The sequence below is a fragment of the Sceloporus undulatus genome, chromosome 4 (genome assembly GCF_019175285.1).
Source record: "Sceloporus undulatus isolate JIND9_A2432 ecotype Alabama chromosome 4, SceUnd_v1.1, whole genome shotgun sequence".
NCBI lineage: Eukaryota > Metazoa > Chordata > Lepidosauria > Squamata > Phrynosomatidae > Sceloporus > Sceloporus undulatus.
In genome coordinates this window covers 70,235,981-70,261,491 of record NC_056525.1, presented here as the reverse complement: position 1 = coordinate 70,261,491, position 25,511 = coordinate 70,235,981, and the positions used below count along the sequence as shown (strand labels likewise).

The 25,511-nt window shown below is 43.7% G+C and overlaps 1 protein-coding gene across 3 annotated transcripts in view; it reads right to left on the bottom strand.

Moving 5' to 3' along the window:
• Positions 1-9,330, bottom strand: part of CSF1 (colony stimulating factor 1) — a 28,915-nt gene extending 19,585 nt beyond the window's left edge. For all 3 annotated transcript variants that reach the window (XM_042464636.1, XM_042464637.1, XM_042464638.1), the window contains exons 1-2: positions 9,185-9,330; positions 2,207-2,338 (exon numbers count right to left, since the gene is read on the bottom strand). In XM_042464636.1, coding sequence (XP_042320570.1) covers positions 2,207-2,332 — 126 coding nt within the window. In that variant the 5' untranslated portion in view covers positions 2,333-2,338; positions 9,185-9,330. The remainder of the gene's footprint in view (positions 1-2,206; positions 2,339-9,184) is intronic.
• Between the last annotated feature and the right edge of the window lie 16,181 nt (positions 9,331-25,511).

Here is a 25,511-nt window from a genome sequence, read left to right as displayed (position 1 = left end):
TTCATCTGAGTATCTAATGTGTTAGTGGGCTTCAAGCAGTACACAGAAATAAGAAGGCTGTTGCTAAGGATTTAAAGGAGTTTCTTCAAACGCCCCCCTGGTCTCCATCATGAGGATAACACAGTTTTGTCAATGACCCACTCTGTGCCTCACTGTGTGAGGTAGCACACCTCTTGGTTGGGGATGAGGAAGCTATTATATAAAGCTAGATAGCAGAACAAGGCCCAGTTGCAGGAGCTAAGAGATGCTAAGAAGTCAGGGCCACAAAATCTGATTTCAAGCATTTTCAACCCTCTCACAACAGTTATGCCAATGAGCAAATACCATAGTATTTTATCTGAAGCCTCCCTGTCCTTCCACAAGCTAAACTGCCACCAAGTCCTATTCTATAGCCATGAGTCTCTCCACACACTTTTTTTATACTTGAGAAGGTAATTACTACTCTTCCAAGGTCTTCAAATTAGCCACTGATTCTGTCATTACAAAGCATCACATTCATTTTGGCTCTTTTTTCTGATTAACTAATTAACTATTGCCCTTTGTTGTGGCAGACTTCCTCCCACTCTGGACACCAAATCAGAACTAATTCCATTGAAGCCTTCAAGATTCTTTGTGAATGAGATCAGAGTCAGGATCTTTGCCAGTTCATCACCAGGATGTCTCTTGCAGTAGAGACCTCCCAGCCCATCCTGAGTGATAAAGAGCCCCGTCAACCTCCAATCCTCAAAGTGTTGTGGATTCAGTTCACCCTGTCCTGCTCTTTCCATTTCTTTGACAAGTTAATGACTACATTAGCATTCTCTGTTTGAATGTGAATACTGTACACTACCTAAGCATTTGTGCAGCAGTTGTTTCTTAAAAAAAAAGGGAGTGGGCAGATTCTCTTTTTATGGACTCAGACATCATGAAGAGGGAGGAGGCATGGGGAGGGCAGTGTCTCTTCCCACTACTGTACTTCCATTTAACAGTAGAAATACAAGCCATTGCTCTACTCTGCTCCATGAGCCAAAGAGGAAGCCACTCCCACCCCAACAGGATAAAACAATGGTGATAGCAACATCACAGGATAAAGAGGGAGAAGAGCAGAATAAGCCACCATTACTGATGGTGCCCTTATGATGCTACAGGGAAAAAGTGTGTGTGTGTGTAGTGGTTTGAATGTTGGGACTACAATGCTGGAGACCCAAGTTCAATTCCCGGGTCAGCCATGAGACACATTGGGTGACCTTGGGCAAGTCACATGCTCTCAGCCTCAGGGGAAGGCAACAGCAAACCACCTCTGAACAATTTGTGGCAAGAAAATCCCATGATAGGTTCGCTTTAGGGTCTCTGTAAGTCCAAATTGACTTGAAGGCAGAAAAACAAACAAACAAACAAAAAATAGTGGCTGCATGTCTCCAAGCACCTGGCAGAGGCCCTTGAATGCTTGGTTCTCAGGGTTTCTCAGAGCCAACAGACTATGGGAGGGATGGCCAGGATACTAGCACAGCACAGTGTCTTAGCTCCAAGACCCTGCCAGAACCAAGTATTTAATAAATAGCAGCCTCTATGTAAAGATGGTTCCTGGCAGATTTGGGAGACATCACATCCTCCTTTTTCTGTAGAAGAGCATGGAGCATCTTCATCCTCTTTATCCTAAAGCACTAGGATGCCTGCGAGGTGTATGTATCTACCATAAGGCCAGGGAGATGAGGACCTTCCTGTCTAGGTGCACACATGGGACTGGGTGGCCAGTTGCACTCTGCAGCTATGCTGCAGGATGAAAGCTGGTGGCATTCCTGAAACTGCCTGCTTCAAACAGCTGCCCATAACAAGCCATAGAGACCATCCTGGGACAGACAGAGTGATTAATTTACAGTTCCCAGCACCTTCCACTCAAGACACACAGCCTTATGGATGGGTCTGCCCAGTGATTTGTATAGTAAATCCAGCAAGTATTAACAAGTCTTCCTTCACAATGCTGGCTCTGTTAATCTCAAATCTTCTCTTTCACTTTCTTTCAGGATCTTTTCTCCTTCCATCTTTCTGCTCTTTTTACTTACTTGTGTCCCATTGATTTAAAGGGTCACCTATTTGGGAATAAGAGAATGTAGCCTCTGGGCTGTAAGCACTTGTAAGGCTGTAAGGCTGACGGCTGGACAGGTCTGTAAACTATACTTCAAAAAAGCAACTTTTACAAGCTGTTATTATTTGTAAATTAACTCACCAACTCTGTCAGGTTTCTCAGGTGGGATTCAGTGATGAGCCGGTGGCAACTAGCTTTAACCTGTTTGGTCTCATGGATGCTGTAGGCTGCAAGGAAGATGAAGGCCATTTGGATATGGGAAATCATGTTTTCCTGTACAATGGATGAAAAAAGAAAAAAAAGTTATGATTAAATATGGAGGAAATAACTTCCTTTAAAGCATACCTCTGCCTTCATAGACAGGAATACCCATTGCAAGTTTCTTGATCTCATTCCAGTTCTGCTCATTGACTAAAAGTTTAAAAATTAATCCTCAATCATGCATTCCTTTCCCATTCCTCCTTCTAACTAGCTTACTACTGTGCTTATTTTGCCCTTTCTAAATAAAATAAGATGTAGAATTTACTCAGCTCTTTTAGGTTTCCCATGGATCTATCTACTTTCCAATCCACAAATGCTGGAGAAAAAATTTGCCCCTTCTTCCAGTGCTAAGCAATAGCATCTTACTAATGAAGACTGTTTTAATAGCAGTAAAGTGGGGGGAGCTCTTTTGAATCATGTTAGAGTAGCTATGACTGCTGCTCAAGTTTAGAAGAGGATTTTTCAATTGGGCCTCTAGTACTCTCCCCTCTTTTGAGTACTCTCCGCTCTCAATCAATTTGTGTCAAGAACCAGAAATATGAAATACCACACTTTGGGAATGTATCCAACAGCTTCCCCTGGCCATCCATGACCTGCAGAAATCTTTGTGCCTTGTATCTATTTATGGCATTTCCCCCCATTTACTACACAGGCAGAGATATGCAGCAGCACTCGTTCCCTGCCAGAGGTGTCAGATTTCCCAACTCAGTGCTTCTGTTATGCGCAACATTTAAAAGTGCACCAGCCCCTTTTAACAGACCCTGAAGAGTTAAATTTTACTTGTAAGCATTCCTTTCACATTCCTCCTCCCCTTTTGTGCTCTTATTAGGAAAAGGAGAGGTCAGTTAAGAAGCCAATCTAGGAATTTCCCAATTCTTAATCCTCAACTGCATTGCACAGTTTAGTGGAAGATACCAGTCTGTGATAGCATGGGTCTTTCCCACTTGTAGAGAACTTATAACAGCTTGTTTCTGCATTGCGTAGGAATCGAAGATATCATGACTGACTGATCTTCCATTTCTTATTCTTAACTTTCTTCCAGACTCACAGTTCTGTCTTAATAATTTCTTTTTAAAAGAACATGGCTCTTCACTGCATCAAGTTTTCCAAGCATACATCCCAGAGTCCACCAAAAGACTGGAACCTCCTATATATAACTTCCAATCTGGAATCCCCCCTCTGCTTTCCTTGCCATAACAGTTCAATCAAAATTGGATCACAGAGGGAAAGGATATACATTTATCTTTTCCTCTTTTCTTAGAGCATTCACTTTTGAAAGCCAAGACCACAAGCCACCACTGGGACTGCCCTCTCAGCAGGACATGAAATGGTTTCAGACAGAGGGCAGAGAACAGTTGATTGAGAAATATTAAGAGAGGGGAAGTTAGAACAGAGTCTCTAAGTTCAAGCAGCCACAAACCCTCCTTAAGGCAGTTAAAAATAACAACCCACATGCTTTGTTGTATCTTCCCAAGAAATAGCCAACCCTGCTCATTGCCAGAGATGGGAAATTTGGTCTAACAGCTTAGGTTTTGCCACTGGTTCTCAGAACCCTTTATTATGGGTTTCTGGCACTGACACACTATTCATCTCCAGGAGCTCCTTTGCTAAACTAGATACCCCTCCCCCCCCAATCTGCTAACCACAGCCTTGACCACCCCATTGGACCAGTGGAGAGCAGCCTCTGAAAGCCTGCTCTAAGGCCCCTTGCTATCTGCAGCAGGCAAAGTGGTGGACCAGGACAGCTGCAACTACCTGTGAAATACCTTCTCCAGAAGTTTGCCTTCCATGCCAGAATGCATAGATTTTTAATGTTCTCAAGCTTAGTTACACGAAAAAAGTTCTGAGTACAACAATCTGAATTCCCCATCCAGCATAGCCAGTGTCCATGCTGGCTTAGGAAACCATGGGCATACTGGTACAAAGAGTAAAGTTTCCAATCTGTGAGAATCTTATATAAATAATCCCAAGAAGCACAGACAGAAGGCATTATGCCTGTCACAGACCAAAACCAGTTGTCTGAGTTCACTCCCTCCTGGGTCAGTAAAAAAAAACAGTTGACAAGCAATAGATCTGTGACTGCCCTCCATCACTCAGCACACTATATTTTATGTTCTAGCAACAGCTGTGAAACTCATGCTGCTCTAAAATGCAACTGCATTTTCCATCTCTTTACCTATTCTTCCTTCCTGCAACTCTTTGAAGCAACTGTCCTTCTTATGCCAAGCAGGAAGTCCTTCTCTTCTATTGTGTACATGCCCTTGCAAGTTTACACACCTTTTCCTGGGAAGCTTTTATTCTACAGTTCACAGACAAGCCACTTGTTCCCAAAGTCACAAGTCTCATTCTGTGCTAATACAGCCTCAGCAGCAAAACATATTCCTTTCACCCTTAGGAAATCCCCCCAAATGCACCTACTGGTAGTCTTCCACCTAGCAACTGCAGGGCACAGCAAAAAGACAAAACGAAAGAGAAATGGTCCAAGTTGGGAAGGAGAGTCATTTGAAAGTAGAAGAGCCAAAAGATACTTACAGCATTGGATAGTTTATTAAACATTATCCAATGAAAGTCTTGCTCAACTACTAAGTGCTCTTTTTAACAAGTGAATTTATTAACTGCCCTGACTGTCTCTCTCCAGTCTTGCCTATTTTAACTTACATTTTAGTGTTGTTATTTTTAGTGTTAGGATAAGGGATAAGGGGATATGGACTTTTAGTTATGTTTGTACTATGTAGTTTATTTATGTATTTCATTGTAACCTGCCTTGATCCTTATGGAAAGATGGGATATAAATATTATTATTATTATTATTATTATTATTATTATTAATTTATTTGCGATGTTGTGCTGGAGAAGAATGCCGAGGACATCGTGGACAGCCAAAATTACAAACAAATGGGTCTTAGAAAACAGATCAAGCCTGAAATCTCCCTGGAAGCCAAAATGATCAAACTGACACTGCCTTACTTTGGTCACATCATGAGAAGGAACAACTCATTAGAAAAGAGAAGAATGCTAAGAAAGGTAGAAGGTAGTAGAAAGTGAGGAAGACTGCACACCAGATGACTAGACTCAATCAGGAAGGTCACAGCCCCGAACTTGAAGGATCTGAGCAGAGAAGCTAATAATAGAGGGTCTTAGGGTTATCTCATTCACAGGGTCACAATGAATTGAGGTTGATTTAAGGCAGTTAACAACAACAAAAATGGTTGGCAAGTTCTTGAACTTTATTTTGCCCAGATAAAGCAAGTTCTTAAGCCTGTCAAGTTCTTAAGCCTTATCTTGCCCAGTCTAACTAATTTTCAAGGAATTCTATGCTTACACTGAGGCAAGTCCCATTGGTTAAGTAGTGCAGGGTTGCAATAGACCTTTGCATTACAAAAATAAGAAGGTGAAGAAGAGACAGCATGTGCTTTGTTCTCTGATGGTGAAATCCAAGCCTTTCCAAGACTTACTGTATTAGTTTGATCAAGTCATACACTGTATACTATCTCTAAGGTATTTAAATGTGATGTGCAGACAGTGTTTAGTGTGGTGAACTGGTAGCAAAGAAAAATGCTCTGCATATGATTAAAGCAGAGATGGACAACTACAGAAGATCCAGGAGTGGGTTTTCTGCCCTAGAATCCCCTAGGCATATGCAGACTGCAAGAAAGAAAGAATAGCAAAATTAAAAGGTAATCAGAATTTTAGTGCTGGGGGAACTGTGACTTATTTAACAGGTAAATTGTTGCTACTTGAAACTGCCAGAAAAACCAGTTGCACTTTTTTTTTTGCCCTGAAGAATGTAATTTGGGAATTTTGGAGAGGTTGGGAGCTGCAGCAACAGCCCACTCCTGGTTTAAAAGCACTCCTATTTTTGTCTCCTTAGACTGAATCCAGTCCAGAATGACCCCGGGGTCCTTTTCACACTGCACCACTGTAGCTGGTTGACTCCACTTTAACTGCCATGGCTGCATCCTCTGGAATTGTAGGATTTCTACTTTAGTGAGGCACATGGGCTCCTTGGCTGGAAATTGTTTATTCCCCACCTTAATATCCAAACCCCTAGCATATTGTCATGGCAGTTGTAGAACCATAGTGCTAAAAGGGTGTAGTGAGAAAGAGCAAGTGCGTAGAGATTTTACCAGAAGGTTATCACTCTGTCTTCAAGCCCATGTTTCCAGAAACAATCCCTTACTTTCCTACTACACCTTTCTGTTTGGAATGAAGAAAAAGGACTGTTCTGCATAGTTTCCAAAGTTGCATACTGTCACCAGCAGCAAAAAGTTAAATTCGACAAGAGGCTTCACGCTAGCTCATGTTTACTCTGCTAATATTACACCATCTCAATTGGCTGCAGGCTCGGTCACAATAATAAACCAAAGTTTACATTTGCAGCTGGCTGACTTCAAAACTAGTGCCATGGGCTATAGAAATAATCCAATTTGACACTCCTTTAACTGCCATGACTCATGACTATGGAATTCTGGGAATGGTAGTTTGCTCTGGTGCCACCACAAAGTACCATTCCCACAATTCCACAGCCTTGAGCTATGGCAGTTAAAGTGGTGTCAAACTGGATTATTTCTGCAGCGTGGATGCATTTCCATAGACTTGCTATGCCTGTGCAAAAAGGCAGAGCCTGTAAGGCGAAGTACTTACTTGCTTGCCTATGAAAAGACAAAAGGGTGCCCAAAGCAGGGCTGGAAATGTGCCCAAAGGGGGCTGGGTGGGAAGGGAGGGAGGGCTGGCCGACCAAGCTGAAGCTCAAATGGGTGTGTGCCGCAGCCATGCTCCCATCCTCCCCTGAGCACACTGGAGCTGCCAGGGTCTGAAGTTTCTACAACTGCCAAGGGCACTCCAAGCACGTTTACTCAGGGGTAAGTGTTCACAAGGGCAGTGTAAATACGCCACATCAGTCAACATGTCTGAGGAGAAGGCAGCTGTGTGGCTGCACACATTACAGAGCACACAACAGCAGCCACAGCTCCAGCCTAACGCAGCTGGCTTACAAAATGGTGAAAGGTCTGGAAACCAGCCCTGTCAGGAGCGACTGCAGGAGCTGGGTCTGTTTAGCCTGGAGAAGAGAAGGATAAGAGGTGACATGTTTAAATTTTTGAATGGATGCCATACTGAGGATGGAGCAAGCTTGTTTTCTGCAGTTCCCGAGAACAGGACCCAGAGCAGTGGATTCATGCTACAGGAAAAGAGATCCCACCACAACATGAAGAACCTCCAGACTTTTAAGAGATGTTTGATAGTGGAACACACTCCCTCAAAAGTTTCCTTCTTTGGAGGTTTTTAAACAGAGACTGGATTATTGCATGTATATACTGGGAAGCTGCTGTCTGATATCAATTTTCTTAGGAATAAGGTAGACTGAACTCAGCAAAATTTATTTTAATTTTAAAAAACCCTGCATAGGATTGGGCTGAGGTTTATTTTTCCTGTTCTAAACTTGTATAGGATTGGTCTGAAGTTTATTTAGCCTATTCTAAATCTGCATAGGATTGGTCTGAAGTTTATTTAGCCTATTCTAGCTGAGATTCTGAACCTCTTATATCTGATTTATCAGCTTTACAGCCAAGCATCTACATTTAGAGAAAGTCCAGAGACTTCTTTGAATCAAGCTTTTAATAATTCTTAAAGAAGCAATCCTGATCAATGCACCCCCTACTTGCATGACTGGACTGGATGGTCTTTCCCAACTCTTGTGATTCTAGCAAGCAAAAAAATTAAAGATATAGTTATGTTTGTCTGTAGAATCAGTACATAGAGAGATCTTGTAGCACCTTTGAGACTCAACGAAAGAAAGAAGTTGACAGCATCAGCTTTCGTAGACTTCAGTCTACTTCCTCAGATGCATCTTTGTCTCAGAGGTGCTACAAGATCTCTCTCCATAGCAAGCAAAGAGTCTTGGGGACTCTTCCAACTCTGTGATTCTAGCAAGCAAAGAGGATGCCTGGAACCACAGCCGGTGTCTGCGGAGAGAAGGTGACTTTGGAGGGAGAGAGTTTGGGCTTAAAGCTTGGCTCCTCTGAAGCAGTGGAAGGAAAAGAGGGGCTGCAGGAGCAGGGTGCCCGGACGCCCTCCTTTTCCCGGACATGTCCAACATTTCCACCTTCTATGCCAAGGGATCTTGTAGCACCTTTGAGACTTAGTTAAAGAAAGAAGTCGGTGCCATGAGCATTCGAAAAACTCATGCTGTCAACTTCTTCCTTTCAGTTCGCCTCAAAGGTGCTACAAGATCTGATTTTCCAGACTAACCTTGGTCTTTGAATTGCCACCTTCTGTCCAGGAGGAATTCCAAAATGTCCTCCATTTGGAGCAGGGCTAAGGAGCATGCATTGACATACATTTCTGTTAGGATTTTGGGCTTTTCTTTGGTCGTGCCCTAGACAGGCTGCTCAGTGGTCCTCTTTTCCCAGGACATGTCCTCCACCCCCTCCTTCTGCCCAAGAGGAATTGCAAAAAAGCCCTCCATTGGGAACAGGACTAAGGAGCATGCATTGACATACATTTCTATTACTCTTTTTGAGCTTTTCTTGGTTGCATCCTATACAAGCTGACCAGACCTGTCCTCCTTTCCCAGGACTTGTCCTCCATCCCCTAATTCTGCCCAGGAGGAATTGCAAAAAATAAATCCTCTGTTTGCAGCGGGACTAAGGAACATGCATTGGCATACATTTCTTTTAATATTTTGGGCTTTTGGCCCACAACAAACTCCAACTCCCAGAATTCCACAGCCTTGAGCCAGGACAGTTAAAGTGGTGCCAAACCGGGTTATTTCTCCAGTGTGGATGCAGCCAGAGAAGGCAGGCAGCCAGCCAAGGGGTCCTCCTCCTCGTCCCTGTCTTCTGACCCCAGGAGTCTTACCTTGGAAGCAGGGCAGCGCTAGCTTCTCCGCAATGATCCCTCTGGCAGCCAAGCAGCAGAGCCTCTGTCTGTCTCTCTCTCTCTCCCTTCTTTGCCGTTGCGCTGAGAGCTCTTGGCCTCCCCCTGGCCTTATAAAGAGCTCCTCGGAGCATGTGCTTTCTGGGAAACCACCTTGGAGCCCAGCCAGGTCTCTTGCTCTCCCTTCTCTCTCTCTCTGGTTGGAGTCCCTTTCCCCTCCTCCCCAATGGTCCTTGCCGGCCCCCTTTGCAGGATGGCTCACCTGGGAGTGGCTTTGCCTCATCCGCACTGGAGGAAAAATCCGCTTTCATCCCACTTTAACTGTCCAAAGCTTTCGGGATTCTGGGCATCGCTTGTGGCAGCAAAGCAAAGCTTTTTCACAGGGCTAACCTTCCTGGATAGGTACATTGTGTAAATGGGGCATTATGCCAGATTGGTCTGCCTCACCTTGGAAGCTAAGCAGGATCAGCCCCGGTTAGTACTTGGATGGGAGACCCCCAAGAAACATCAGGTGCTGTAGGCTGTATTTTAGAAGTAGGAATTGGCAAGACCAGCTTTGAGTATTCCTTGTTGAAGAAAACCTTATGAAATGAATCAGGTCGCCCTAAGTATGTATGTATGCACTCACACACACTGTAATGGTATATACACACACACAGTATATGTATATACTATATGTATATACATACACACACATAGATACACACTATGCATACACACAACTGTGAGTGTGTGTACTATATATGTACAGACACTGTGTACATACATTATATATACAGTATACACACATACACACACTGTATACACACTATATATACATTGTATATATATATATATATATATACACGCACTGTATACACACACACTGTATACATTTACACTCTGTGTGTGTGTGTGTGTGTGTGTGTGTGTGTATATATATATATATATATATACACACCATATATACTCAACTATAAATCGACCTCATGTATAAATCAAAGGCAAGTTTAGGGGACAAAATTATGGATTTTGATATGATCCGTGGATAAATTGAGGATAAAACATAGGGGCATGTAGCAAAGGATTTGGATGAAGCAAAACAAAACTATGGCATGGTACAGAGTGCACAAAAAGGGCGGTCTGCCCACGCCTTGTTTTGCTGCACAAGGAAGCTGCAGCGGACAAACCGTACAGCTTTCTCACGGTGCAAAAAGAACCTGCAAAAAGGGAGTTCTTTTTGCGGCACCATAATGATGCTGCAGTGCGCCAGTGGTGCATTCGTGGTGTCATTATGGTGCCACGACATGCAGACGCTAAGTATCTGTCACGTCAAAATGGTGGTGCCCATTTGTACAGGGCGCCACCATTTTGACACCCTCATCACGTGCGAGGGGTGAGGGGCGTCTGGAAGCGTTGCCCTTCGCACGTGATGAGGGTGCCCTATAGCGCCCATCTGTCCAGTGCCTATGTCAAAGAATTTACAAAATTCCAGTGGACATAAGTCTTTGTGGTTCCTCTTAACACTGGATTGATGAGAGAGCAGAGGGGGCTGTGCTTCCAGGACAGATTATACTCTTGCTTTTCACCAAGGATATGATCAACTCAGGTTTTTTGGGGTCAATTTTTTGACCTAAATTTCTAGACTTATACTGTATATACACACTTACCCACTCTGTATCTCTCTCCATATACACACACATACACACACACACTACAGAGGTGGATTTGGTTCTGTGAAATCACCAGTGCCCCTCTGATGTATATCCATAGCTTTTGAAAGTTTCTAATTTTTGGACTACAAGTCCTAGAACTTTTCAGTTTTTTGCGTCTGTTGGCCTCCGTGGCTAGGAATTCTGGGAGTTGCATTCCAAAAAGTATCTTTTCCAAACTGTACTTACTCCAGAGTAAGGCCTAAGTCAGTGCAGGGTTGCAACCCTAATCCCAGTGAAGTCAAGGCCTGTTACAGACTGCCAAAATAAAGCTGCTTCGGGTCTCGTTGGAGGTATGTTGTTTAAATGATGTATGCATCCTAAGAATCCGGAAGCTGCACCAAAGCTGCACTCCAGTGCTTAGGAATGGAGTGTGGCTTTGGCGCGACCTCTGGACTCTTAGGACCCATGCATCATTTAAATAGCATACCTCCAAAGAGACCCAAAGCAGCTTTATTTTGGCAGTCTGTAACAGGCCCAAGATTCACTTCTGCATAGGAACACTTCTGATCAAGCTGCTTTTTCTTAGAATGACGAATCCTGTGCCTACTTGGACATTAACCTCCAAGTTGTCAAGCAGTCGAAAAAGCATGTGTCCATCTGTCAATTAAGAATAATAGAGCCCTACTCCACATGGGGTGTTATGTGGTTGTGGGCAAACCCCCAATGATAAAATTCAAGGATGGGTTAAGAACTTGACTTACAAAAATGCTGGACTAAGCATGTTAAACTGTTTGGGATTAAAAGGACAATTCGATAATTTGGGTTCACCTCTTTTTTTCAATTGAATTATTGACAAAATAAGATAGAATATCACCTATATATTGTTTTGTTTTATTTATTTCATAAACTTATATCCTGCCTTTCTTCCACAATGGGATTCAAAGCAGGTGTGCTTGTGTAACATGCATATCCATGGTTGCTTTTAGCTCTGCAGTTTATCATATATACAGAAAGTATATTACTCACACAAAGTAATTGTAAAAACTCAAAATATTTTTTAAAAATGAATCACTCACACAGATATGATTTTGGGGAGTACCCCTTTATTAAAAGCCTGGTACTCCATGTTGTTCACTCACCCCAGGTTCTTTTAAATCCCATTCAGATAAGCCACAGGAGTTGTGTTTCCAGTTGATAAATTATAACATCAAATTATAGTGTCATCCGTTGTGAAATGCAAACACTGCATAGCCAAAAGGCAGAGAATGGACCAGCCTGAAGTCATCCTTGTGAAAACGTAAAGGAACACATAGACTATTGGTCAATTTGACCTCTGACAGGCAGCTTTTCTGTAGGATTTCAGGCCAAATTCTTTCCTGGCCATCCTTGGAGATTCCTGATATTCTCTGCTAGCTTTTCATTCTTAGCTTCTGAAATAAGATGAAATTGGTTGTATTCAGGATATGTGGTGTATGCTGGCCCTACACTGAATGCTTTCTGAGAGCAGAGATACAATACAAGATCTAGAAGGAAAGGGCAAGCAGAAGAAAGCCTGCTTGCCCTAAAGGTATGATTCACTTGCCAGAGGCAACTAGGGTCTAAAAGACACAACAGAAATAATCCAGTTTGAGACCACTTTGACTGCCCTGGCTCAGGGCTAGGGAATCCTAGGAATTGAAATTTATTGTGGTACCAGAGCTCTCTGACAGAGAAAGCCAAATGTCTCACAAAAACTACAGTTCTCAGAATTCCCTAGCATTGAGCTGAGACAGTTAAAGCAGTTTCAAACTGGATTATTTCTGCAGTGTGTTTTAGACCTCTGACAATTGTTTGATAATGATTACCATTTACATTGTTATTCGTGCTTGCATATTTTGCTTTTAAGTTTCCGTACGTTTCCCTCACACACCTACATAGCCACTCACATATACAGCATGTACAAATACTGTACATGCCAGTTGAGGCAACACTCCCTATATTTGATAGAGCAGGCAGCACTTGAGGAAAGGATATACCTAATAAAACTTAATTTAGTTTTCATGAGATACTGCCACAAAACAATAAAATATTTGCAGCAACAGGTTACCACAACAAGCACCCTGGAAACAGATGAATATTAAGTGGGTAGGTGACATGAAGAAATAGACAATTTGACAGACAGAGCTCAAAGAATCATAACTGAATGCACAGTAATAGTCACCAAGGGACAACTGAGAGTATTTTTTATCTTTTTCTGCAGAGGTGTAGAATCTCCCTTGCAGTATAGTATTCCCTTGGTAGATAGTGGTCAGGTGAGGAGCCAGGTGGTGGTTGTGAAGATGATGATCATCATCACCATCGTCACAACCATCACCTGGCTCCTCACCTGATCCTGATCATCATCATGTCTTTGGTCAATGGCTCTGTTTATACATTTGGAGAATCTTGTTAAAGGACAGTGTTGCTTCAAAAATATGAGATTAAGAGGACTGCCCCTTTAAGATGGAAGAAAGCAGAGGCTAGATTGTAAAGCAATTTGGAATATGTGTTGGCTACTAAGTAGTTTGATTGATGAAATGCCTAGTCCCAAAATAGGGGGGAGGTGTAGAGAGGAGAGTATTGACATAATCTCAGTAAATTCCATTATATCCCTTAAAATTATATATTTCAGAGAAACTATCCTTCATTTTCAGTCCATTCATTGGCGATGAATGGGAAGTAATTTCTGAAAGTTTTACTTGTTATTTTAATGATCATAAACTACTTCCTCATTTAAATAATTTTAAATTGTACTTTTAAATGTCTCCAATTGAAATTATTCATGTTTAGATTAAAGCATTTTACTAAATATATTAATCATGTAAATATTTATTTAAAATCCAGTTTTGGCAAAACATAATTGATTAAAAGAAAAACTAAGAAACTGCTCCAGAGATTTGGTTATAACATCACAGTCTAAGCCAATCAGTACTATGCAGTTGAGCTGGAGATTCTGGAAAGAGGGAGAACTGGTTTTTCTGCAGTTCAACCTTTGAAAAAATAATGAGTGATTTAAACATAATATTATGAATGTCCTGCCAATCCAATCTTATTGTGTGCAGACACTGTGAAGCTGCTGTTCTGTATTAATTTCCTTAGGAATAAGATCCACTGAACTCAGCAGAATTTATTTTTTAGTTTTTTTTAAACTGCATAGCTATTATAGCTAAGATTCTGAATTGTTTCACATATGACTTATTATTTTATGATCTACCTTATAGCCAAGTGTCTATATTCTGGGAATGTCCAGAAACTTCTTTTAATCAAGTTTTAATAATTGTTGCAGAAGTAATAATTATTAATTCATTTCCTATTGTGTGTATGCTTTTATTTTGTCTAGCATTTTTGCAGGCCTAAATGGATGATGCTTCCATGTACTGTTCCCTCCCTGTAGTACAATGTAGTAAATTCAGTAGTACAATTCAGTAAATTAATTGCATGATTGCAAACACAATCCCAAAAAGACACTGACATGAGAGGACCTGCATTCTGTTAAAATAGTGACCAGTCAGATTTTTCTCAGAAGGTTACTAACAGGATAGGTGTGCAATAGCATGTTCTCACCCATGTTCCCTAGCAGTTAATTCCAAGAAATGTAAGGCTAACTTATTATGGGGTTTTCTGGGTCTGAGAGTGTGTCATTAACTCAAGATGACCCAGTGGCTTCTGCTTCCTACAGTGGTAATTACATGGCCATCATAACTGGCAACCACTGATAGCCTTGTGTCTGTGAAATAAATATCCCATCCACCTAACCCTAGCAACATTATCCAGACATGTCATTACCACTTGTGTGTGGCACATTAATTGCTTAAATACACTGCCTCAGAGTGTGCTGGAATCTCCTCCTTTGGAGGCCTTTAAACAGAGGCTGAATGGCCATCTGTCAGGGGTGCTTTGACTGAGAGTTCCTGCATAGTAGGGGGTTGTACTAGATGGCCCTTGTGGTTTCTTCCAGCTCTATTATTCTTTGGTACACTATCATGCATCAGTGTAATTTAACCTAGGAATTTTGCTGATGCTCAAGATAGAAAAAAAAAATCTCTTTATATTTATAACCAACTGCTATGATGAAGCAGTTGAGAACTATCATGATGTAGTGGCTAAACATTGGGTAACCTTGGGCAAGTGACACACTTTCCACCTCAGAGGAAGACTTACTCATTGTAAACTTCTTAGAGAGTAGAATTCAAAGATATAGCCGTACATAGGGAGATCTTGTAGCACCTCTGAGACTAACTGAAAGAAATTGGGAGTATGAGCTTTTATATTGACATTCTCACATACCAATGGCACATATATATGTCTGTACCTGGCTTCCACTCCACCAAATGCTTCTTAGAGAGTGCTTAGTTCACTGTGAAGTGGTATAGAAATGTAAAGTGTTAGTGCTTGCTGATGTCAAATCACCTTCTCTGAGCAAATCTTGTTGAGAAAAATCTGTGGTAGGTTCACTTTAGGACTGCCATAACAACACTATAACAACAATGCTAAAAGAGTTAAGGTGTCAGCAGCACACTGGGCATTGAAAAAAATGGGGTGTGGAAGCAACAATCCATTTTTGTACCACTGCCTAATCTTTTCATTGTTGCCCCTTAAGTATAGGAGTAGTGTGCCTCTGTTGAACACAGAAGATAAATGGAACCAACAGTGGTATGTTTGGCTACATGGAACTCAAGTTCATAATAACCCAACTGTTAATCCTGCCGGCCAATCCATATCAATATTCAACGGGACCTTGTAGCACCTTTTAGACTAACTGAGCAAAAAGACATTGTAGCATATGCTTTCATAGACTTGGTCTACTTCCTCAGATGCATGAAGTACACCAAGTGTACAAAACCTTATCCTACAACTTCTTTCAACTAAAAGGTGCTACAAGATCCCTTTCCATGCTGAATGTCAACCCATATGTCAGTGTAGAAGGATTTCAGTTGGTGGGCAATGATCCACTGGGATTTGGTGGGGTGAGTATGGCCTTAGGGCCATATGTACTCTCTAAAGCTGTTTTTGGTGACATGCACTCCTTCGGAGTTTCAGGCCACAAGAGAAAGAGAATTAACTGCCTTTCCTGGAAACCTCCAGTGACAACTCACCTGTCAAACAGTTTGCAAATCCTCCTGGTAAACCTCAACATCTTTTAAAAGAGGCTTTTGCCCCCCATATCCAAAGGTGAACTTCCATCTACTGTACTTCTGTTTGGACTGGGTGGAACTTTGCCAATTTGTGCAGGCCTTGGAAGGTCTGGGGGAAGGAAATTGTTGCCTGCCCCTGCTGCAATTGCCTGTCCCTATACTATGAGATTAATTTGTGTGTGTATGCTCTGATCCCTCACCTGCTGCAGTTGAAGTTGAGAATGCTATATAATGTGCATGTGTGTGAGTGAGTGAGCTTGCTTTTGTATAATATAGGCAGGTCCAACCTGCAGGCTCACAGGAGTCGGTGATGAACCAACCTGCAAAGAATAGTGCATAGGACATCGGTCAAATTAGGGGAAGTGCAGCTCCTCTTTGTAAAGATATTAATAGGATTACAGTTTCCTGCATCTGGACAATTGTTCAAGATTGACAATTCTTGCTGCATTTTTTTCTTTCTTCACTTTATTATTTATATATAACAATATACAGATCTTCTAGGTCTCCCCCAGTTCCTATTTCAATAATCTTCCACAAATAGAAAACCCATCATATTTTGAAAGTTTTGTTATGATTGGATGCAAGACACAAGGAAACAGGTTGATGGGAAATCCCCAAGCCCATTTCCCTTCCAGAAGTTTGTTTTCTGAAGTGGTACAAAAATGGTAATAGGAACAAGCTGGCTGTTGTGGCTTTCATTTCCATTGTGGGGGCGGGGGCCTTCTGGTCCAAAGAACCCAAACAAGGGTGTCCTGGTTACTGGGGAGAAGGGAGGTGTTCATTTGCTATGAATTGTTGAGTCTCATAGTCAGCTGAGTTGATGATGTGATAGCAGGAAAGGGGACTAAAAGGTGGGAGGAGAGAAATGAAGATGTGGGGAAAGATGAACTAATAAAATAATTCATGTATCTTGGGAACTCTGACTAATCATAATATCAGGGACAGACGTTACTGCAAAATGGGTATTTATTTATTTATTTATGCCTTTTCCCTGGGATGGGACTCAAGGCAGCTCACAAAATGTTAAGAAAAAAAGTTTAGCTGGAAAAGATTCTTTTACAAAAGTGAGGGGGAAAGCAATTAAATAACAACTCTATTAAAGGGAAATAGCCAAATAGTTTAAAATACATTTAAAACACAATTTAAAAGATCAAAGAAAACTCCCCAGAGCACAACATTTTTCATCACCATAATACCGTATGATTAAAAGTAAAAGACTTGTCAAAATAAGGAAGTCGTGCCTGCTGGCAGAAAGAGAGCAAAAAGAGGGCTAATCCAACCTCTAATGGCAGGCAGTACCACAGTCTGGGAGAAGGTTTTCTCTGATGTCCTCACCAGACAGTGTTGAAGTGGTGGTGGGACTGAGAGAAAGCCCTCTGCTGAAGATTTTAAAACTTGGTCCCGTGCATATAGGGAGATATGGTATTTTAGGCAGTCTAGATCCAAATATGTAGGAGTTTAAAGGTCATAACCTACACTTTGAAATCTTCCCTGAAACAGAACAGTGGCCAGGATATCCATAACCAAGATCAGCAGCCTGGCCATAGTGTCTGGACCTGCTGAAGTTTCCAAACAGTTTTCATAAACAGACTCGCATAGGATGTGCTATACTAATCCAAATGAAATGTAATCAAGGCATGTGTCACCATAGGCAGATCTGATTTCTCAAGGAATGGGCACAGCTGGTGCACTAGTTTTAATTGTGCAAAGACACTCTTAAAGCTCATTCCCACTATGAAATACAGTAAATTGCCGATCAAATTATATAACCCTCATTCCCATTTGAAACTGGTTTGATCCTGGTGTGATCGACTGCAGTTGCATTGAAGCAGGATAAATGCAAAAACCCTGCAAATGCAAAAAACAAACAAAAAAAACCCCAACAACCTGGGTCCCTTCCTCCCCACCCTTCCCAGCTGGCCCTTTCTTCTGCCGAGGAGAAAGGGAGGCGTGTTGCTGTCCCTCTGGTTTGGCTGGGGGAAAGGGAGGTGGAAGCCGAGGGATGCCCAAGGGGATAGGGGTAAGGTTTGGGTAGCCTGGGGGGACCCAGTCCAGGACACTCTGGGAGACAGGGGTCCAAAACCCCAGCTGGGCCATGGAAATCCACTGGGTGAGCATGGGCAGGCCTCTCAGAGGAAGAGAAGGGCAAAGCTCTCTGAGAAATCTTGCTCCTCTAAAACAACCCCCAAAGTAGCCATGCCGGACTGCCTGGGCTGCCACTAACATCACAGATGACGCAAAGATGATTGGCATGCATTTTGATGCAGCACAACTAATGGGGATGACAACCTTGCCAAAAAAGAAGCGATTACATAGGGCTAATGAAAAGATCTGCTTTCATAGTGGGGATGATGCCTCAAGTGAACGATTCGAAGTGAAAGCGAATTACCAATCGATTTAAATGGTAATTGGGAATGGCCCCTTAGCCAGCACTGAAACCTGGGCTTTCAGTTTCAAACCTGAGTGCAGGAGATTTCAGGGAAAGTAACTTCATCAAGCTGAATAGTCTGAATCCTTATCCCCTAATCTGCCTTTTGACTGACCAGGAGCACCTCTATCTTGTCTGGATTGAGTCTGTTTGTTCACCCTCATCCAGCGAATTAACGACTGTAGAAACTGGTTTAGAACATAGTCAGCTCCTGTGGAGTTAGTAGAAAGGAGAGATAAAGTTGGGTGTCATCTGCTTGCTGCATAGGAACTCCAAAACATTGAATAATCTTTCCCAGTGGTTTTATGGAGATATTAGATAGCATTAGGAGACAGGTTCAAGCCCTGAGGCCAGGGTATCAAACAGGTGTTCCCCCATCACCACTTTCTGAGTCTGCCCCTCCAGGAAGGACCAGGACTACTGCAGAGTCCCAGCCCAGAGAGGTGGCCTAGAAAGATACCATGGTAGGTAGTAAAGAAATCCACAGAAAAATCCAACAATTTTCCTTCATAGACAGTGGTGTCATTCAACCAGTTCACATTAGTTCACCTAAAATTTGTCAGGTTCACTGAACCACTAGTTGTGGGGAGAGCAAATGAGTTTTACTGCACCCTCCCACTCCAGTTGGCACACATTTTAGCCATTCCCTACTGCCTTCTCTGGCAGCGGCAGTAGCAAGCCAAAAACTTTCCTGCCCATCCCCGGTTCTGTCACAGCAGTGTGCAACACTAGTGAAGGCTATTCCTTGTCACCTTGCAGGCAGCTTCTGTTAGGGGAAAAAAGCAGGCAGGAAAAAAGAAAGAAGGGAAAGCAAGGGGGAAAGAGACACCCAGAGAAGGCCAGTCCTGATCACTCCCCTCCCTTCTGCTGCAGTCAAGTGGACATCCACACACATTTCTCCAATGACAAATCACTGTTGATGTTATTGTTGTTGATGTGTGCCTTCAAGTCATTTTTGACTTATGGTAATTCTAAGGCCATCTTATCAAGTAGGTTCTTGGCAAGTTTGAAATTGCTATCCTCTGAGGTTAGCAGGAGTGTGACTTGCATAAAGTCACCCTGTGAATTTACATGGCTTACAGTTAATGTTTTTGATTATCATGTATGACAAAAAGAAAGAAAGAAAAGAAAAGAACACCTTGTTAATTATTTTGAATGACACCCCTGGGCATAGGCCAGTCTACCAAGGCAACAAAAGTAGTCCCTATTCTGTAGCCAGGCCTGAAGCCAGACTAAAATTCATCCAGGAGCCTCTGGAGCTTGGAGGCCACCACATGTTCTAGAATCTTGCCCAAGAAAAGGATACTGGAGACTGCACAATAATTGTCCAGTATTATGGAGTTTCTGGAAAAAAATTTTCACAGGCAAGAGAATGAGGACATTGCCTCCTAAGAATTTTGCCCACTCCACGAAATTTTCCTTAATTCTTCAGGTTTCTTGCATTGCACAGAGAGAGATGTTGACGATTATTCACATCTGTTATATTTGCTGTTTTTGCATTCCCTTTGTAATTTTGCCTGCCTCTTTTCTTTGGTTGCTTAAACTGTATTTATAACTGGTTGTCTAAAATTTTAAATTACTGCAATGCTAGAAATTTGGGGACTGAAGGAAGATTTCATTGGGGGTAGGAGAATGCTTATTTGTGTGGTAATGGCCTCATCCCCCCCCCCCACACACACACCATGTATATAAATCCCTGCAAGTGCAAATGACTTGTGATCTGCAGAATAAATCCCTGCAGTTTACACTGAGTTTTGTGCTTTCTGGAGTATACCTACGAAGTGCAAATTTTTCTGCCAACAAAGGACAAACGAATACACAATGGCAAAATATAATACGGGCTGTATATCTAACTGTATAAAGAGGCAAAGCTGCTAAAACTTGTAATTAGAACATACTATTGTAGTTGTTGCATGCCTTCAAATCATTGCCAACTTACAGCAGGTGGCTGGCAGAAGAAGTGTAGAGCAGGAGACCTAAGTTGGTTGAGGTGCGGGGTGTCACAGCTGGCCATAATTTTTTTTGTCACCTGCCCGCTAATCGATTGAACAAGCATGCGAGCTGTAACAGTGAACAGTGACCAAATTATCAATGGGGAATTTAATTAGCTCAAGGTCATGAGAGGAGGCCTGTTACCACACCTCAGATGGGATCGCCCCTTCGATTTGTGTGCCAGGAACTAGAAATCCAGAAATAGGCAGAAGCACTAAGTACAATCAGTGTCTCTTTTATTGGAAACAAGAATTCAAACATACAGGCACATACGCTCATACATTCATACAAGACTCAGGAAATAACGTAGTAAATGTGGGATAGAAATTAGGCTTTCTAATGGAAATACTCACCTAACGTAGAAGTTCTATCTTGGTGTGTCCAAATTGTGTGTGGGTTTGCAGGTCTGGTTTAGCAGACAAGTCAGAGAGAGAGACTGACTTTAAACTGACATAGCTGTTGGCTGCCAGCAGCAGAGAGAGGCTAGCAGCAGCGAGTGGCTACCAGCAGTGAATGGCTGGCCGTCCCTCCCCAAATTTGGGAGACCCTTTAAGGGTTTAATTGGATCTCCAGACAAAGGGTAATCAAAGGAAACTGTTTGATGTGTATTTCACATCTTCCCCCAAATGTTTCATCTCCCCAAGTTTCCGACAGAGCAGGGACCCAAATGGCTATGCAAATGTCATTCTTTTGATTCACCTGGCTCCCCCTCAGTCACAAAGAGAGACACTTCCTTGAGACACATGACAGCATCTTTCCTGAAAGCACTTAGCAGCTCCTTGCATGATCTCATCCATTTCCAGGGCTGGGAAAGGAAATTTGTTTACATCTCAAAACCCATGGTTTTCCTTTGTTTCAGTGGGAGATCACATGCTAGGGCCATATAGCTGCTCAGGTCAAGATGCACTTTTGATATCAAGATGCAGGCCAGAGATTATAATAATAATAATAATTTAATTTATTTCTATACTGCTATTCCAGGGATCACAGCGGTGTACAACAGCAAGTAAAACATACATCATATCATAAAAATACAACAATTAACAATTAAAAACAATTAAAACCCTACAAAACAACCCCATACAAATGGTTGGATAGATGGAATCTGCCAATTACATTGCCAGGGGAGAAAAGATCACAACAGGCTCATGGGGGAAAAGCCTGTCTTCAGGTTCTTCTTAAAACCATCAAGGGTTGTGACTGTACGGAGCTCATGGGGGAGAGAGTTCCAGAGCTGAGGGGCCGAAACTGAAAATGCCCTCCGAGATGAACTAAATCGAGCATCTGGAACTCTCAAAAGATGTTTCCCACCCGACCTGAGAGTGCAGGGCGGACTGTATGGGGAGAGGCGGTCCTCCAAGTACCCTGGGCCCAAGCCATTTAGGGATTTATAGGTAATAACCAACACCTTGTATTCAGCCCGGAAGCGAATAGGCAGCCAATGGAGATCTTTCAATACTGATGTTATATGGCTGGCCCTGGAACATCCAGTAACCAGCCTAGCAGCCATATTCTGCACTAATTGAAGCTTCCGAGTTTGGTACAAGGGTTGCCCCATGTAAAGCGCATTACAGAAATCCAACCGAGAGGTTACCAGAGCATGTACCACGGTTTCAAGGTCCCCCCAGCCCAGGAAGGGATGCAGCTGGCGTATCAGCCAAAGCTGATAACAAGTGCTCCTGACTGCCGCATCCACCTGAGATGTTAGGTGGAGCGACGAGTCCAGAAGCACCCCCAGACTGCGAGCAGAGTCCTTCACGGGGAGCGTGACCCCATTCAGGACAGGTGGAAAAATTTCTTTACCCGGGCCAGGGGAGCCTATCACCAGTACTTCCGTTTTCTCTGGATTCAAGCTGAGTCTGTTTTCCCTCATCCAGCCCATTACCGACTCCAAGCAGGCATTTAGAGGAGAGATGCCATCCCTAGTCACTGCATCAGTCGGAGACACAGAGAAGACTATTTGGGTGTCATCGGCATATTGATAACACCGCGCCCTGTGTCTCCAGATGATCTCTCCCAGCGGCTTCATGTAAATGTTAAATAGCATAGGGGACAAAATCGCTCCCTGAGGGACTCCAGATGTAAGGGCCCTCTTATCGGAGCGACAGTCCCCCAGCTCCACCATCTGGAACCTACCCGAGAGGTAGGAACGGAACCACTGCAGAGCAGAGCCTCCGATACCCAACTCCCCCAGGCGTTCCAGAAGCATACCATGGTCGATGGTATCGAAGGCCGCTGAGATGTCCAAGAGCACTAACAGGGACACGCTCCCCCTGTCCATGCCCAGACAGAGATCATCAACTAAGGTGACCATAGCAGTCTCAACTCCATAGCCCGCCCGGAAGCCAGTTTGAAATGGGTCCAGATAATCCGTCTCATCTAAGATCCCCTGATGCTGAAGGGCAACTGCCCTCTTGATCACCTTCCCTAAAAATGGCAGCAGCGAGACAGGCCGATAATTATTCCAAATTAGGGGGTCAAGGGAGGGCTTTTTCAACAAAGGTTTTACAATGGCCGTCTTCAAAGTAGATGGAAACTGCCCATCCCTGAAGGATGAATTAATAATACGGTGTAACAAGTTTGTTACAACTGATTCCCCTTGAGCTGTCCACCACGAAGGACAGGGATCGAGAGAGCAAGTCGTCTTCCTAACGCATTGAAGAATCTTGTCCACATCCTTGGTACAGACAGACTCAAAGTGATCCAGTTTAACCAAGTCCACGGAAGCTCCGGATGCCTCTACTCTAGATTCTGAACTAACACTGGCGTCGAGATCAGCCCTTATCCAAGAGGTTTTATCCGCGAATAAGTTGTTAGAGTCATCGCAGCAGGCTTTAGATGGTTCTAAAATAGGGTTCAGGGGAGGAGGGAGTTGAGTAAGCTCCCTCACTACCCTGAACAGCTCTGCCGGATGTGACTCCGCGGACGCGATATGCACAGAAAAGAACGAATTCTTCGCTGCGATTATCGCCACTCCATAGTCCTCCAAAAGAGAATCTAGGAGTGCCTTGTCGGCTAAGTGCTGATGTCTCCGCCATTTGCGCTCTAGTCGTCGCAAAACCCGCTTCCTAGCCCGAAGATCTTCCGTATACCAGGGCCATTTTTGGAAGCAGGTCTGAGAGGACGCTTGGGAGCGATACTGTGTATAGCCCTGGAGAGATCAGTATCCCAGATGTTAGTCAGGGCATCAACAGAATCGCCGTCAGATTCAACCATAAATCCCTCTAAGGCTTCTTGGGACCTTTTGGGTTCCATCAGCTTTCGAGGGTGGACCATCCGAATAGGTCCGCCACCCCCGGGAGGGATCCGGGTAGAAGCCTTGATACTAGCCTCGACCAGGAAATGGTCCGTCCATGACAAGGGAGAGACATTAGTAACCTGTGCCCACGGAGTCTCCATATCCGTACAGAAGAGAACGTCGAGTGTATTACCAGCCGAATGCGTGGGCCCTGAGACTAATTGGGACAGGCCCATGGCTGTCATGGTAGCCATGAACTCCCAAGCTGCACCTGTTGGACCATGGCTGGCCTAGAAGGGGATGTTGAGGTCCCCCAGGACAAGAAGCCTGGGGGACTCCAACACCAGCTCCGAGACCAGCTGTGTCAGCTCGGCCAGGGAGTCTGTTAGTGCACGAGGTGGCCGGTAGACTAACAGAATCCCCAAACTGTCCCTGGCCTTCAGGGTCAGGTAAATACACTCAATGTAGTCAGTCTGACGCAAATGGCTCCTGGTCAAGGAAAGAGTGTTCTTATAGATCAAGGCAACACCCCCCCCCCCGCCCACCTAACCTGCACTGGTCCTTAACTGAGTACCCAACTGGAAGGGCCTGAGCCCACACCACATCACTTTCAGGCCCAAGCCAGGTCTCAGTAATGCATGCCAGGTCACAACACTTCTCCTCCAGTAGATCATACATTGTGTGGGTCTTATTCCTTATGGACCTGGCATTGCAAAGGAGCAGAGACAGGATTTGTGGTACGGTTGGATTGACCCACAGATCTCTTTGGTTAGGAGAGTGAATGGAAGGAGAGATAGATATTACACATCAATCACGCCTTCCCTTCCAATACGACTCCGCTCTCCTACCGCTATATCTTCCCCTGCCCCACACTACTCTAATAGGAACTCCGGAAACAGCAGGACAGTCACCCATCCCCTCACCACACTGAATACCATCCATGACCCAAAAAACCCCACACAGCAAAACAAAAAGGCTGCAGCAGAGGAAGACAACATGACATGTCATTCCCCTGCTGCACACACAGCCACTCAGATCCTGCCCCAGGCCTCCTGCGATGATATACAGATGCGCAGATGCGGCGCTGGCAAACAGAGTCCGTTGGCTCCAAAGCCTTGGGCAGATGCACAGCTGTGCAGGTCCTACAATGCCCAAGGAGCAGCCCGGCAACAGCAACAGCACAGCGTCCCTCGGGGCCTTGGAGGGGGCAGGACAAGGAGGTAGGCCAGGAGGCTGGCTTTACGGTGTGCCCCTCTCACAGACACGCCCCTCCCTGCCTTCCCTTCAGGTGTTCCTGGTCTCCCTCGGTGCGGCACTGGCAAACAGAGTCCGTTGGCTCCAAAGCCTTGGGCAGATGAACAGCTGTGCAGGTCCTACAATGCCAAAGGAGCAGCCTGGCAGCAGCAACAGCACAGCGTCCCTCGGGGCCTAAATTATATATCTATAATTTAGATATATTAAAAAGGTGTAGATCAATGCCTATCAGAGTGGTCCCCATCAACCCATTACACAACCCTTGAAGCAAATGATGATAAAACAATACCAACACTACAATGGATTTAATAAAAACATTAACAAATTGGCTGGTTCTTGGCCCCCTCCATGATTGTCCTTTGTCACTGGGCACACCGATGCAGTGTATGGATAAATGATCGATTGTGCAAATAAGTAGCTGGTCATATGGGTGGTCCAATAGGCTGGTGGCTGGGTGTGATGAGGGAGGGGATTGGTAGCTGCACATCTATGCATTTGTATGCATATGTTGGGGACAGAACAGAAAGAAATAAGGTCATGACATGCCTTGTAGCTCCAAATGCTCAGTTTTGGTGGTCTCTTCTCACAGCAGGAGAGGGCACATCCACTG